The 16,351-nt window shown below is 30.0% G+C and overlaps 1 protein-coding gene and 2 long non-coding RNA genes across 5 annotated transcripts; all 3 read right to left on the reverse strand.

The window, feature by feature from the left end:
* Window positions 1-10,026: 10,026 nt before the first annotated feature.
* Window positions 10,027-11,107, reverse strand: LOC133804898 (T-complex protein 1 subunit theta-like). 2 transcript variants are annotated; one of them, XM_062243011.1, is made up of 3 exons: window positions 10,856-11,107; window positions 10,404-10,524; window positions 10,027-10,200 (listed from the first exon to the last, which is right to left on the reverse strand). In XM_062243011.1, exons 1-3 carry the CDS (start codon window positions 10,958-10,960, stop codon window positions 10,187-10,189), a joined length of 240 nt encoding a protein of 79 aa, XP_062098995.1. In that variant the 5' UTR covers window positions 10,961-11,107; the 3' UTR covers window positions 10,027-10,186. The 2 variants fall into 2 exon arrangements, with proteins under 2 accessions (XP_062098995.1, XP_062098994.1); XM_062243010.1 differs by having other exon boundaries at window positions 10,034-10,200; window positions 10,391-10,524.
* A 598-nt stretch (window positions 11,108-11,705) lies between these two features.
* Window positions 11,706-13,476, reverse strand: LOC133804949 (uncharacterized). 2 transcript variants are annotated; one of them, XR_009878715.1, is made up of 4 exons: window positions 13,426-13,476; window positions 12,895-13,002; window positions 11,985-12,119; window positions 11,713-11,854 (listed from the first exon to the last, which is right to left on the reverse strand). It is a non-coding gene; the product is annotated as an uncharacterized LOC133804949 (long non-coding RNA). The 2 variants fall into 2 exon arrangements; XR_009878714.1 differs by lacking the exon at window positions 13,426-13,476 and having other exon boundaries at window positions 11,706-11,854; window positions 12,895-13,169.
* A 1,248-nt stretch (window positions 13,477-14,724) lies between these two features.
* LOC133805000 (uncharacterized) lies at window positions 14,725-15,581 on the reverse strand. Its single transcript, XR_009878740.1, has 3 exons — window positions 15,550-15,581; window positions 15,081-15,299; window positions 14,725-14,766 (listed from the first exon to the last, which is right to left on the reverse strand). It is a non-coding gene; the product is annotated as an uncharacterized LOC133805000 (long non-coding RNA).
* Window positions 15,582-16,351: the final 770 nt, after the last annotated feature.

Below are 16,351 nucleotides of genomic sequence, written 5' to 3' on the forward strand. Positions count from 1 at the left end.
GAACTTATGTTTTTGAGTGTGTGGAATTATATTTTGAAAGATATATAAAGCTTAAAAGGACAACAAAAGGTTAGAAGAGCACTATCTTGAAGCTAGGTTCTAAGATAAGAATTTGAGTTGGTACTCTTTAAGGTTTTAGTTAAGTTGAAAAGTTTGGGCTTGTGTCCCATGATTTTTAAGCTTAAGCATAATATTTATAATGTATTATGGTTTTTATAAGCTTGATGATTGCATTCATGAAGATTTCGTCAAAAATAGTTAGGAGAGTTCAAAGTTCTCAAGGGTTAAGTTAGAATTTGAAACTAGACACGTCATAAGTATGGCTTCCAATGAGTCTAACTCCACACCAAAACCCTAAATTTTATGCTTTTTTTTTTAATAAAATTGTTATAAGGAAATATTATATTGTCTTATAACTTGGAATCACTAAAAAATATCAGGATTCATTGAGTTATGGCTTTAACACAATCATTGTGTAAACTATTTATTGAAAACCGAGAAACAATTTATACTTTTTAAAAGATGTTTTTAATAGCTAAAAGTGATATTTTGGCTTTGAAATTTTTGTGATATGTTAATAATATATCAAAGTTATCATCTAGAAAGTTTTATGAGAGTTTATTAAAATATGTGGCCTCTGAATATTTTTTTAAATTCATTTTATTTTGTGGGATTAGATATGCTCATAAAAAAGAGTTCTCATTTAACGATTTAACAAATATGTTGTTGAAGTGATCGCTAGGATTGATTAAAAGATAAAATAGAAAAAGTTATATAGAAAAATAAAAATTAAATTGTTATTTCAGAAGATTGAATATAAGTAAACTAAGTGGCAAGCAAGAATACTTACTAACATAGGTGTTGTTTGGTAACACTTAAAAAAATAATAGTTTTTTATTTAATTAATTAAAAATTTGACAATTAAACATAAAATGTGTTTGGTAACTCTATTTTTATTTATTATTTTTTAAATTTTAATTAAAATTTTGAAAATATAATTTTTTTCACTTTCAATTTTTTTTTAAACAGTTTTTCAATTTTTTCTTTCTTTTTTTTCTTCTCTTCTTCAAATCAACACATCATATTATTAAACAAAAAATAAAAATAAAAGTTATCAAATGCGTTTATTATTTTTTGTTTTTAAAAACAAAAAACAAAAATAGTTACCAAACATATTTTTATTTTAAAAAAATAAAGAAACAAAAAATTTTTCCATTTTTGTGTTTAAAAAATTCAAAAACAAAAATTTTACCAAACGGGCCTATAGGTGTTGTTTGGTAACACTTAAAAAATAGTTTTTTATTTAATTAATTAAAAATTTGATAATTAAACATAAAATGTGTTTGGTAACTCTATTTTTATTTATTATTTTTTAAAATTTATTAAATTTTGAAAATATAATTTTTTTCACTTTCAATTTTTTTTAAACAGTTTTCAATTTTTACTTTCTTTTTTTTCTTTTCTTCTTCAAATCAACACATTATATTGTTAAACAAAAAATAAAAATAAAAGTTATCAAATGCATTTATTATTTTTTGTTTTTAAAAACAAAATACAAAAATAGTTACCAAACATATTTTTATTTTTTAAAAATAAAAAAACAAAAATAAAATAATATTTTCATTTTTGTGTTTAAAAAATTCAAAAACAAAATTTTTACCAAACACAACTATAGTACTACAACAATTTTGTTATTTTTAGTGATTATTATAAATTTATATAGGTGAAAAGTAGTTGGATATGTTGAGTATATCTAGAAAAACTAAATATAAAAATAATTTTAAAAAATGAAATTAATAAATAGGTAGTTTTGAAAACTGAAATTAATTAATAAGAATAAAATTATATTAAATTAATATAATGAAATTAAATAAAAAATTAAAATAATAGGTTAGGAGTTATGTTTGGAATGAGGTGCGATTGACAAAATTAAGTATGAAAAATAATTATTTTTTCAAAATATTAATTAAATGTTGGAAATAATAATAAATATATATATGGAAGACTTCTCAATGGTTACTACTAATAGATGTGTACTAATAATTTTGATGATTTGATAACATAGTGACTTTGTATAGTAAGTCACCAACAGGTCAATATATTTTTTCTACATTAATTTCAAATTTAGTTTTTTTTTTTTTGCCATAATTAATGTTGTGTCCAACCAATGAGAGACACTAGCTATATTTAAAAATTGACATGTATTTGAAAAATGAAAAGTTTACAATATTATATTTTCATAATAAATACATTTTTTCATCACGTAAACCTTCCAAAAATTTGAAAAATCAAAATTTATTTTTAGAAATATTAATTAACAACTAGAAATATGGATCATTGATCTTAATTCAATGGTTAATATTAAAGTAACTATCCATGTGTAGTAACCATTAAGAGTGCACTCATAAATATATATATTTATATATTAAAGTGTGAGTTTAATGGAACTTATTGTTTTTCGTTAGATTTAACACTTTTTTTTTATTATTTTCTAACACCGTTAGTTTTAAAGTTATCTAAATAAGGTAAATATATTAAAAATAAAAAGTAATAAAATCCAATAAATAAATAGTCATAATAATTTCTCATCATATATTTTAAAATTTCATACTAAATTATTTAAATTACTCTATCAATTATGTTTTTAAAACTATAATCGAAAAATATATATGTGCTTAGCTTTTTTAGTAATTATTTATTTTGTCACTTAACATATTTTGTTTATCCAAACATATATGTAATAGTGAAGTAAGACATGAATATACATATTTTTATTTAATTTTTTACTAAGAAATTACTTATTTTAATTGCTCTAACTATTAATTGAATAATATATATTTATATATAATTTTTTATTGGCTTTAATTTTTTTTAAATTAAATAATTAAAATTTGATCAAATAAATTTTTTAGATTCATAGTGTTAACTTAGATTTTTTTTAATATTTTATTATATTGAAATTCGTAGATATTTATTCTAAAAGAAAATTAGAAAATAAAAGTATTTAAATTTAAAACTAGAATGCACCATATCTTTATATATATAAAAAAAGTGTATCTAATTTGGTTTAATTTTTCTAATATATTTATGTCTTTCTTTTATAATATATAAGTTATTATTTGTTTATTTAAATTTTATATGTCAATAAAAGAAACATAATAAAAATAAATTAATATATTTTCTAAATAAAACCAAACAAACTTGCATTATATATTGCTCGTATCTAATAAAAATAATAATTATAAGTATTAATTATTTACAAAGTGAATTGTTGCCATCAATTTTTTTTTTACGAGTATAATTTCACCCGTAGATAGATTTTTTTTTAAAAAAAAAATAACCACTATTGTAAAATCTAGCATGTGATATACACCTTATTTTCTATTAAAGAATTACTATTGGATATCCAAATTTGATCCGGCATACCACAATTAGTATAAATTAATATATGGTCATTATAATTTAAAATAAATTATAAGATATATAGGAATCGATATTAAATTATATTAATCCACATGATCAAGTGTAGTCGATTTTAAAAGTCTACTAATATTCATTTAGGATCTTTTTAATTACTACATGTGTCATCGTTAAACTCTCTAGTGACAACAAAATGAGTTTTGTCAGTAAAAAAAACTAGTAGCGACATATTGTCGTCACTACTAGAGCATCTAGCGAGAAAAAATAAATCAATAACGATGAATTTTGTCGTTGCTAGAGACACTAATTCCAATAGATATAACAATGCTCGTCTATTATTCTCAGGAGTGTTTAGTTCTGTGAACAACTTATTGCCAAAAGTCCTTCGTCATTAATTATTATTGCTGAAAAATCGAATAGCAATAGCATATGCTGATATGCCATCACTTGTTTCAAATTTGTCATCAACGTTTTTGCATCCCTCGTGGTCATGTGTAAAAGCTACATACTTTCGAAAAAAAATTAATACTTCAATCACCTTCTATTTTCATTACATTGTCTTGTCTCTCTATATATATCTCTTATTTTATATAAAAAATTTGTACATAACGGAAATTCTGTTTTAACGGTTTTTTATTTTTTTTCCGTTAACTTTTACGAAATAGTCTTATATTTAACCGAATATTTTTATATTTAATGATAGATTGTAAACATGACTTAAACTTAAATAAAAATTAAATAAATAATTAAACAAATTAAAATAATATATTTTTTTAGATATTTTACAATGATAATTATTTAAAAATAATAAAACCATACATTTTATAACTGAAATAAATTTAATTAAACTTAAACTTCACGTATTAGAATAATATTGTTGTCCGTATTTTCACCTTCCGACACGTGGCAACTCACAGTGACTAGTCCGGACATTCGTAGACATCTTCGAGGTATGCTACCCCCCGAGGTCTCCCTTCGGGGCGAGGATTCTTCCAAGCGAGGCTACCTTTCTGGGCCAACTTGTAAGCCATGAGCGCCTTCAAGGTAGATTACCATCCGAGGTCTGTCCTCAAAGCTAGGGGTTCTCCAAGTGAAGCCACGTCGTAAATGGCTATCCTCCTTCAGTCGTCCCCCAGGTCCGAGGTTCTGGTTCTTGGACCTAAGATAGACACTAGATGTCAGTCACTGCAATCGTGGGCCACCAGATGATCATCTGATAGCTTTATGCAGTCCTCGATTAGTGGTGTCGAGTTCGTACACCCGACAATCGTCATTCTCCACAACGCCGCCTGACATGAGCGAATGTGCGTCGCACCCTGACAGATGCAAATATGTTCCCCATAAAGTTGGGGTTTGGTTTTCTGCAATGGGCCCCGTAAGATCTGCGTGGACCACAACCTTTATTGTAATTAGCCCAATGTATTTTAATTATAAATGATTAGTATTAATGACCCCAACCTTTATAAAAAGGGTTGAGAGTCTCATTGTAAAGGGTTCGGTTTTTAGAGAGAAAAAGACCTTGTTCTCAGAGCAATCTAAACGCTGCCTGAGAAAACTCCATTGGACTTGCCTTAACAAGTTTCCAATTCTCTTAATACCAGAGACTTGCAGACTAAGGATCTTTTATAGCCTGAACCACATAAAAATTATTGTGTTCTCATTGTTTATTTTCTTCAACCTCTCGTTTTAAGGTTGATAGTGAAAAAGGCAGTCAACATTTTGGTGCTTTCATTGAGAGATTGAAGAAAGCATTCAAAACACTTACAACCATGGTAACCACTGGAAGAAATGTTACAGAAGACGTACTCCCTCCTCCCAGAGTTGAAGGAGGGGAACCCAGTCGTCAGCCACCTTAGGACATGCCTGAGATGGTGGACGATTATGACGAAGACACCGAGTATGACAGCGAAGATAAAGGTGGCGACCGGGAGTATTATGAGGAAGAATACCCTCAACCCATGGACACAAATGAGACACTGGAGGTGGTGGTGCTCCGTGAGCAAGTGGCCACCCAGCAACAAAAGATCAATGCCCAAGAGGGTAAAATCACCGCCCTACAGGAGATGGTATTAGCCATGAAGGCCACTCTAGTGGTCCAAGGGCTACAAGTGGGCCCTAATGGTAATGTGCCAGCTGGGCACCCAAATGGTGTGCCACCTGCGCACCCTGTTGGCCACCTGTCAATACAACCGGAGTGCCCCCAGAGCACCTGGCTGTAGAGGCGTAAGATCCGCCAGCTGGAGTGCCCACAAAGCACCCAGCAAGAGTTGGTATTGGAAAAACAATCGGAGTACGCATGGGAATAGGTGTGGTGGGCCTAGTGTATACAACAACAAAATTTTCCATCTCTCATCACTACAAGAAAAAATGCTTTTAATAACACCGAAAATGTGTTATCAAAACATACCATAACACTTTTTGATGTGTTAAGACCGACTATGTTATCATAGGTCAGGGTACTTTACATAACACTTTCTCATTGTTATACAGATGTGTTATTATACTGTCAACGATAACACACTTTCTGTGTTATTTTAATAAATAGATAAGTGTTTAATTATGTTATTTATAGTCGATTATATAACACATTTCAATACTTATAAATTTGTGTTATACTACACTTTAGTATAACACTTTTTTTTGTGTTATACTACACTTTAGTATAACACATTTTTTGTGTTATACTATAGTTTAGTATAACACATTTTTTGTGTTATACTACACTTTAGTATAACACATTATTTGGGTTATATAATGAAGTTTGCATAACACAATTCTTTGCATAAAAAGTGTTATTGTAATAGATATTATAACACAATTTTCGTATTATTGTTATATTTAGATATGTTTAAATTCTCATTATATATATTATTTCTATAACACTAATTTATTCTATTATATTTTAATTTTTTTATATAATTAAAATTAGATTTCTAATATATACTAGTATCATCAAATGAACTTGATTTTCAAATAACAAAAAGAACATTCAACATTGTATTAACAATCCACAAATTAGTTTAAAACATTCAACACTGTCATCAACAACAAAATGTTCTTTACGTATTCAAGGAGTCTTAAATATTCAACATAGTTAAAAGTTACTACTTTCAACACAAAATATTCTTATTGATATGACTGTTAGAATTTACAACATAACAAAGTACTGCATCTACAAGGCTTGAACTTTTAGACTTTATTGGCCCAGAGGAAACCTCAATTGCTGGCAGCTTCCCATCACCAGCATTACCTGGTTGGACGTCCATAAACTCTTTGGTGGCAAATACAACAATAAAAAAAGCAGGCTGTATAGAACACAAAGTTCAATATAAACAGTTAATGAGAAATCCCAAAATGAAACAACGGAAAATTACCTAAGAGTGATACACTTATTGACACCAGAAACAGCCAAAGAATTTAGGGACTGCCCCTTCTTTTTGTATCTACCATTACTGGATAGTGTGTTTCAATATATATTAATATATACATATACACATATACAATTTACATGCAAAATCCACAAAATGTTGGTGATGAACGAATGTGTGAGTCTAAACTAAGAAAATCAGAAGACCAAAAAGGAAAAAGAACACCAACATAGTAAAAGAATCTTTAAGTGTTGTTGTTGAATGCATAACAGGCAGAGAAGTTCCCCTCAAATAAGAGGAAACAACATAATATGAAAAAGGTTTTCAGTTCAAGCATTGAGAGAATCCTTACAGGATTGCGAAAATAAGATACCAAGGAGACAACAGCAGCAACTACAGATATTGGTTTTGTTGCAGATGACAAAACTGATTGAAGAAAGATGGGGAGGCTGAAAGATGTATCCTGAAAATTTTAAATAACAGAACATCATCTCTTGTAATTAAAAAGTACTAATCACAAAATCAACAAAAATCATAAAGAGAGAATTCTATTAACAAAGGTATATTTTGCAGCTTTAGACAAACAAAATTTTTGAATTCTGGCCCAAAAAATAGTTAGTCAAAAGATTATAATATAATTACTCTTCTTTGCAGCAAAGAAGGTTAATAATTTGCAATCCTTAAAAGGAGTAGCTCTCAAAGTTAGCATGTAGTTTGCTTCCAGAAAGCCTGAGGTAGTCCCCGCACCAGCACTTCTCATAGCAACTGTTATAGTTTCCCACACCCTAAATATTGTAAAGTTAGGGGGAACCCCAGTTTCGAACTTGGGCTCGCTAAGCAGGTCTATGGGATTTCTGGGTATAAAATATTTTTGCTATGAGAACAATGTTCAGATTTAACTACATCTAATAACCATAGCACCAAGAATTGCCAACATCTATGTTACTAATTCCAACTTGGGCCAAGAATAAAAAAGTAGCCATCTGTTTAATGGACAATGTACCTTAGGAAATTTGGCAACCACATTGTATAGAATATCCAAAACAGATGATATAGCAAGTGATAAACCATCAATTTCTGTGACATCAAAGAGACGGCTAACATGAAGTTTCTGCAATATAAATGGAAAAAAAACAAGACAAAAGAAGAAAAAGATTATAGGAAGAAAGCTCAAATCAGTGAAGAAACAAAATTAAATAGCAAATTCTGACCAAATAGAATCAGAGCATTCAGACCTCCAATGCTTGTGAAGTCCTGCAAACAATCCGAAAAAGAGCACTATGGATTGAAGAATCAGAAGTAACATGTCCCAGATGACCCCAACCAGCTTTCCAGCGTATGATGTCAACGCGATACCTTTTTTAATCAGTTTAAGCACCTAAAATAGATTTTTTAAAAAAGAAAGAAAATCAGACTGGCCTATAAAGAACAACCAGTCTTTAAAATATTGACCTCTGATGTGTAGAACTATATTAAACTTGGCAAATCAAACTAAAGGTCTTACCTCAAGGAACCATTAGAGACAGTATTAAGAATATTTGTATTTAAAGCCACATCAAATAAATTTGCCTTAACAACTGTTGCAGAAACATATGAAGGGCAACTGACCAAAAAAAAAAACAATGTAAAAGTCATCATAATCAGAAGTAAGGCTTCAATCTCTATTTATCTTTCCAACACTCATTTTCTCTCATAAAAAATAATCTTAAGTTATTAATTTTATTCTCAAGACTTGAAAGAGAATATAAGTTTGTAGTGCGTGTAAATATATACAGTACAAATTATTCAGATTTCCTCTCTTCATTCTCTTCTACCACTCTAATTCTTCTTTCATCTATTTTTCTACTAATTCTGTTATTTCTTTATAAATTCCTCTTTTTCTACTATTCTCCTCTCCAATCATCTTCTTTATTCTCCTTCCCCACCATGTCCTATATCGCTCAACTACTAGAGAAACATCATAACAAGGAATATATATAGTTTCATAATCATATATAACTCATGCTAAAAATAAATGTTTTTTTCTTAAAAAAAAAAGGCATTGGTGATTTACATTGTGAATGTGAGTACTAAAATTAACACTCGTGTCATAACATAACAAAATTATGAAGATTTTAACTCACCAATAAAGCAACATACTATAACAGATACAGAAAAAAGGAACAATACCTAATAAATGTGATGAATCTTACAAACTCAATAGCGTACACATCAACTGCCAGTTCCAAGACAGCAACCTTTCCCCTCTTTCTGCCCAATTTAAAACAGAGATGCATTAGGTAAACCCACTAGAAAAAAAATGAACAAAAAAATGGATGACCTAATAAAAATATTCATAAGACAATAATTATTATAACCCTTTGGAGCAATAAAGCCTATCAAAATGGAAAATTTACTAAAGAGGCAGAAAAGTTCCAACAAAATAACCAAGAGAAGAGTAATGTATTTGACCAATGTTTGGTAAGAAAAATTTACTAAAGAGGTAGAGACTAACATTTGGCAGGACCTAATTCAAGGAGAGTAATATGTTTGACTATATTTGGATCACTCTCTGAATATATATACATATATATAAAATGAATTAAAATCTCAAAATTAAGATTAGTATCCAAATTTAATCCTATTTAAACTTTCGAAAATTAATTCTCAGCATAAAAACCATATATATATACAAAAGAATAAACTAAAGGGAACAATGCTATATCTATATATATATATAAATAGATAGATTGAAAGTAAAGGAAACCAGACCTATGCAACTCAGGAGAAAAAGAAAGGGAAAGGACAATTCATACTAACTAATTTATCGCCCTATATTCCATAAGAAGAACCAATATGAAGAAACAATTCATACAGTTTGTACTAACTCCTATCCCCATTTATTTATTCTCTAAAGACCTAGCAAGGTTAATTCCTTTCTGTAAAGTTCAATACAAACATAGCATTGATGTGTAAATAGTTGTGGCAAAATTCTCTCTGTGATAGGTAACCAACAGGGCATCAAGTATGGCATCCAAATTAACAAGTAGAATGTGAATATGGCTATTAGAGGTCCTTTATGAAGCCCATGATATTCCTCTTATTCTCCCAAAGTTTCTCTTTCTTTCTAAGTTGGAAGTGGGAAATGTGTTTAGAGTTAGGTTATGGGAAACAAGACAAACAAAAACTGGGAAAAAAAAACAAAAGTGGAAACAAAAAAATTACCTTGTTTCTTTAATTGTCCCAGGTCATCTGGGTTTGGCTTGCTAAGCTTTAACTGTAAAACAAATAAGAATATTGTTAGAGAATTTTGGAAAAAATTCAAAAAATTTGAGTACTATTAAATGCTAGCTGACTTACCATAGCAACAGCACCAGTAGTGCGGCAAAATCGTCTTAATTCAAATTTTGAACTAATTTTCAAAACCATAAGCCTGCAAGGAAAAAGTCCCAAATAAAATTATCAGATATGCTAAGAAAAATCTTAATAGAATAATAAAAACTTGAAATTTTTTGACAGATTTCATAAAAGATCAAAAGCATTTAGATATGTACAACAATCACAAGTATGTTTTGAAAATTAGTAAGTTAATCAATAAAAACACACAATAGAAGGTGATATACTTGTAGCGCTCACAGAAATGAAGTGCCATCTCCCCAACTGCTGCTCCACTAACAATTACTTTGGCACTGGAATCAGCAACTGCCTTTATAAGCTCCTCAACTTTAGCTTCTTCAGTTTTCGCATAATTTTCTAGCTACAAGATATTAAAAAAACCATGAGAACTACCTAAAGGCACATAATACATAAAAATATCAAGGATAACATAACAAGCCAAGATATTAAGAAGCAATTTTATATCAACTGGAGCAAGAACAGAACAGAACAGTATTCTCACGATGGTGTCATTTGGCATTCCTGAGTCAGGAATACCCACCAATATCATGCAAATAAAAAGCAAGAAATAAAGAAAATAAAACAGAAAATAACTGCTAAGTATATTGGCTACCTCGTGAATAAGCAAGCCAGAATAAGAAGAGAAACGTTCATATAACAGCAAGCAAAAAATATCCATTTCAGAATTTTACCTGGTCAGCACTATGAATTAGAACTGTTCCTTTTGTCTCAGTTGCAGAGGTATCCACACCACCAACAAATATAGCAACCTGAATGAAGTAGGTATAATAGAACATACAAGTGTAAAAAGGTAGACATGCGATTTCACATAAAAAAAATACAAGTACTAAAAAAAATTGTTGGGTTAAAAAGCTACTAATTACTATAGAAGCCCGAAAGGAATATTAATAATAAGTAGCTACCAATATACTTGTAAAAAAAAAAAAAAAAAGTAGCTTAAAAGGCAGTACATAAGACCCTACTTCTGAATGTTGTACCAAAAATCAGCAAAAATCTAAAATATTTTTATTGAGACAATTTTAATCAAAGGAAAAAAAAATAGCAAGCATAGGATGAAATAGCCATCTCAGCATCATCTAACATGAAAATAAACTCCCCACCATTTCTTAATGCAATATTTAAATTTTCAACAAACCAAATTATGGAATCCTAAAGAGTGGGAAACAAGATCCCCTTTTAGTAATACAATCAAAATTGTATAAAATTTAGCTAATCTAATTTCCAAATAATAGAATTGAAGACACTATATATATGACAATTATTAGGCACTAGACAAGGAAGCGTGAAATGGGGTAAGAGGTTATCTTAAATATCTTTGATCTTACTTGGCATTTAATACATAATTAGCTATTATATCTTATGAGGCACAATCTATATTAGATATATTATATACTTCTCTGCAATATAATCCATTACATACTAACTAATAATAACGCAAACATCCCCACCCTATCAATATCATCAATATCAAATTTCACATCAAAAAATTCAATAAAATGTATCAGCCATTCAACATTGTTGCTATTAGTCTCACATACCATCAATCCAAGTCCTTCCCCATTTCATTGTAAATAATAAAGTTGTCCTGTACTTTTCTACTTGTCTAATCCTACAACTCAATGACTAAAGATATTTCACTGTATTGACTTATACGGTGCTCTCAGTTCCTCCTAAATTACAAAACAAATGAGGGTTCAGATATCCATGCCAATAAGAGGACAAATTGTAAGTTAAGAAAAATTGTAAGTCTCAAGTTTCCTAGTCCAAGAAAGAAGGAAATAAAAAAGCCTCCAATCTTACAGGAACTGTGAAAAATCTTCCAGGCCTTAATCTTATGCTCCATTTCATTGCTTTAAATTCTAGATTGTGATGATTTGAAATCCCTTCATTTCTGAATATTCGACCAATCTCATAAACTTTTTCAAACCCTCCAACCTGTCATCCACAGAGATTTAATTTTAGTGCAAAAGATTAAAAATAATATGGAGAGAAAAGTAAATGACGATATTCGATATTTTTTTTTTATAATGGGAACCAAAAACGTGCATGCAAGTGAAAAAGTTTGGTAGAACAAACCAAAAAGAAAAAAAAAAAAAAAATTAGATGGATATGCAAATATGCATTGATCTTCAAGGATAAGATTATAAATGTCAACACTGAGAGTACTAAGTAGAAAACTACGCATTGTGCACATCTCTCTCTCTCAATAAATATATACATTTATACATATATATATTGTAAGAAATGAGAACTTTAATAAACTAATGAATGGGAATAGTTATATAAACCAATTTAAAAAAAAAGTAAAATCTATAAAGAGGAGAAATTTGGTGTAGGCATAGAGACGGATAAGAATTTGTCTGTATGTGTTCTCTTGTACAGATATAAAGAAGAGCTCAAGAATTATCATTAAAAGACAAATGAATTTCTTATAAATACTGTCAGCCTTGAGAAATCTACATTGGAAACAACGAATGTTTTATAAAATCTTTCCACAGAAAAAACTTGCTTAGCAAAACAATACTGCCATGGAAGTGATAAAATCTGACATATACACACAAACTAATGAATAAAAATTAGAAAACAGCTTCGGGAAAATGACCAAGTTAAACTGGAGAAATTACACCTTGGAAATACCAAAGGGCGGTTGAAGAGATTATGCATGTTAGTATAGCACTCGAAAGAAAATGAATATACTTTAAATCCTCACCAGCATCCTCTTCAAGTGGAGCTCTGTTGCTATCCTCAAATAAAGATCCCTTCCTAGCGAATTATGGTAGGTAACAAATGGTCTTGCTTCTGCTCCACCAGCTGCTCCCTAGTTGATTAAGTCAATTAAAAACCAACCTTCAAATAGAAACAATACTAATGTATGTAAATTAAGGCACCAAAAAATTGTCATATACAGAAAAAGTAAAAACTATTCCTGGAAATGAATACAGTTAATCAAAATTTATAAAATATGAACCAAAAGAATTCCCAGCTAAGCATTTCAACAGTTCAACCTCCAGTCATCTTTATAATAAACTAGACATTATCTTTTTTAAAAATTATAGAATAGGGTATTCTATAAGTTGTATCTTGGCCAAGAACAAAAGCTAAGCAATTGAACAAGCATCGCCAGAAGTAACGGTAATCTTACATAAGAACTCAGCCAAACTATAAAGTCAAATTCCATTATAGAAATGCTAAATCTTGATATGAACCATATGACCATAAAACGGTTAGAAAATCCACAAACTTGTAGAACTGGAGTTTCAACTTCGAGAAATCCAAAAGATTCCACTGTCTTGCATAGCTTTGATACAATCTAATCCACTAAAAAGAAAAAATGGCAAAACATCTTTAATGTATAAACAGCAAGATGCCTCAACCACTCTATCTAGGGAATAATATTGAATTTATATATGTATACTTCAAAATGCCCAAACTAGAAACAACTTGGTATACCATCCTTCTTTTGCTCAAGTTATCAACAACTCCATAATTGCTAAATACATTCAATCACCGTAAGCACTCTAATATTTAGAGAAAATTTGTTCAAAAGAAAGATAAAATATCTATAACTTGCATAAATAAATTATCTCCTTAAGTGTTAATGCTGTTAAGGAACTTAATATAGAAATTATAACCCCGTAACCTTTTTTTTTTAGAAAAAAAAATAAAATCCAATGAACTGTGCTTCAACTCAGGAAAGGTCATTTAATGCTATTTTTGTCTATTCAAATACTTCATCAGAAGCGAAGTACACTTGAAGCAATCATGTAAGATAGTTCTAAGGTCCTCAAGTTAATAAAAATACTATTTCTGGAAAGAACATATACTTTAAATAACTAAAAGGTCTTTAATTACTCCTCAGCCTAACTTACCTTTCCTCTCTTCCGAAATACATCAGCTACTTCAGGATTGGAAATCATATCAATGTACCTTTAAAAGAAAAGTAAAGTTCAGTTATAACCAAGTATACCCCAAAAAATATATATTTTATTTAAAAAGCCATTTAGACAAGTCTTTTGCAAGAACCACTGCAACGAATTGTGGGCTATCATCATCCAGTAGAAAACAATTTGTTATTTCCCATAAGAGGCACTCTCACTCAAACTGTGAAAAAGAAACAAAAAACTCAACTTACCGTTGCTGGTAACGCTTATCCACATGAGTTAGACCATGATATTTGTCTGGCAAGGGCAGTAGAGATTTTGTAAGAATTGCAAAAGAGTTCACATAGACAGAAAGCTCCCCTAAAGAAACAAAGAAATAAGTTCAATTAGTTTCTCACCTCAAAGGGAAATCACAAAAAAATAAGAAGCCAGTCAAAGCCAATGGCGTTTTTTATAAATGGCATTGGTTTATCTAAATAGCTTCCAATACAAATAGGGTAAGAATAGCTTCACCCAGAAGTACCTATAAATTCAACAATTAGCACCTAATCGCAAATAGGTGCAAAAGATAAAATTTTTTAGTACTTGCCTTTCTCATTTCGCTTAATTGAGCCACTTGCACCAAGTATGTCACCAATATCAACAATATTCTTAAGGTCGTCAAACTGATCACTTAAAAATATCGCCTTTTCACAATAAAGCTGTTTCAAACATTGAACAACTTGAGTGAGGATTCTTCCATACTAAATGTGAGCAAAGATTTATAGAAAGTTTCTGAAGAAACCATCCCTACCCGCCAAAATTTACAAACTTTGGAAAACACCCCATTTTTTTTAAAAAAAAAAGGTAACTAACTTATATATTTTAGATCAAGCATCCCATAAAATAGACATGCTTTTAAGAACTAAACCACCTAATCACATCTTATTATTATATTTTTTTCTTTATTATAAGTATCCATCTAACAAAGAGATGGCAAGATCATTGTAAGGACAAAAAGCTGAGGTGGGGATACCTGAATTGTCCTAGAATCATCTCTTAGAGTGAGAAATGCAAGCTTTCCAAATGCTCGACGAGCCACAATTCTTCCGGCTATTGATACATTGTCTTGCTCACCATTCATTTCTTCGCCATTTTCTAAATTTTTATAAGTCTCTTGCAGCTGATTAGCAGAGTGAGTCCTGTCCCACTTATATGCATACGGTTCCAACCCTTTGCTTCTCAATTCTTCTATCTACACAAAACACATCCACACAGACCTCTCTAACACACATTTCGCCGAACAGTTTATGGGCATTACTTAATTGCCTCAAACAAGGATACGTAATCAACGTCTAATTTCAAAACCTAGAGTTGGGAGTTAATCATCTTCACAATTTTCTCAAAAATAAAAATACATATATATATAATAATCAATTATCATAGAAATACCTCAATCAAAACATTGGAGAAACCAATTCAAAGAAGAATGATAAAGAACATACCTTCTGCAAGCGAATAGCTCGAACTAACTCCGTTGTCGTGTGAGGGCTTGGGTCCGCATGGTCGAAGCTTCGACGGCCTCTGAAGATCCCTAGCTGGCGCGTGTAGGGGAAGGTAGCTGTCGGTCTCCACAAAGACAAAGGTGAGAGAGAAAGAGTGAAGGAGAGAGAATGATGAGGAAAAAGGAGAAGGAATTGAAGGAAATGAATTGGCCCCAAATGAAATGAAAAAAAAAAGCTAAGTGTAAGTGGCGGGATGGTTTTATTATTACCGCCCTATTTTCATAAAGGGGCCCATACTCTAGTATAATAATTTTTGATGAGTATTATATTCATGTGTTATGGAAATGGGTATTTGGTGTAGTGCATATAGTAGTTTATATGATCAAGAAAACATCCAGACAGAAACATTAACATACAATATTATTAATCATGCAAGATATATATAAATATACAATATATTTATATATATCATATAAAAACATACATAAATATTCAAGAACATGAGTATTTACCTCTTGAAGCCTATCAAGTGTCCTTGAGTCTTTTCGTATATATATCGATCTTCCTATCCAATGCTTTGAGTACTAAAATCACAATCTTCCGGAGTGTTCTCTACACCTCAAGATGTGTGTGGGCACATAAAGAACATGGGTTTGTAATTTAGGAATCACAGTATTTCTCAACACATGAGAACTTGGATTATGGTCTGAGAAATGTTAGAATAAAGAAGAAGAAGATAATCTTTTGTCTGACAAAAATTCTGAAACTTTTCAGCATTTTCTCTGACTTGTGTATTGCTTCT

Source organism: Humulus lupulus, chromosome X, assembly GCF_963169125.1.
Source record: "Humulus lupulus chromosome X, drHumLupu1.1, whole genome shotgun sequence".
Taxonomy (NCBI): domain Eukaryota; kingdom Viridiplantae; phylum Streptophyta; class Magnoliopsida; order Rosales; family Cannabaceae; genus Humulus; species Humulus lupulus.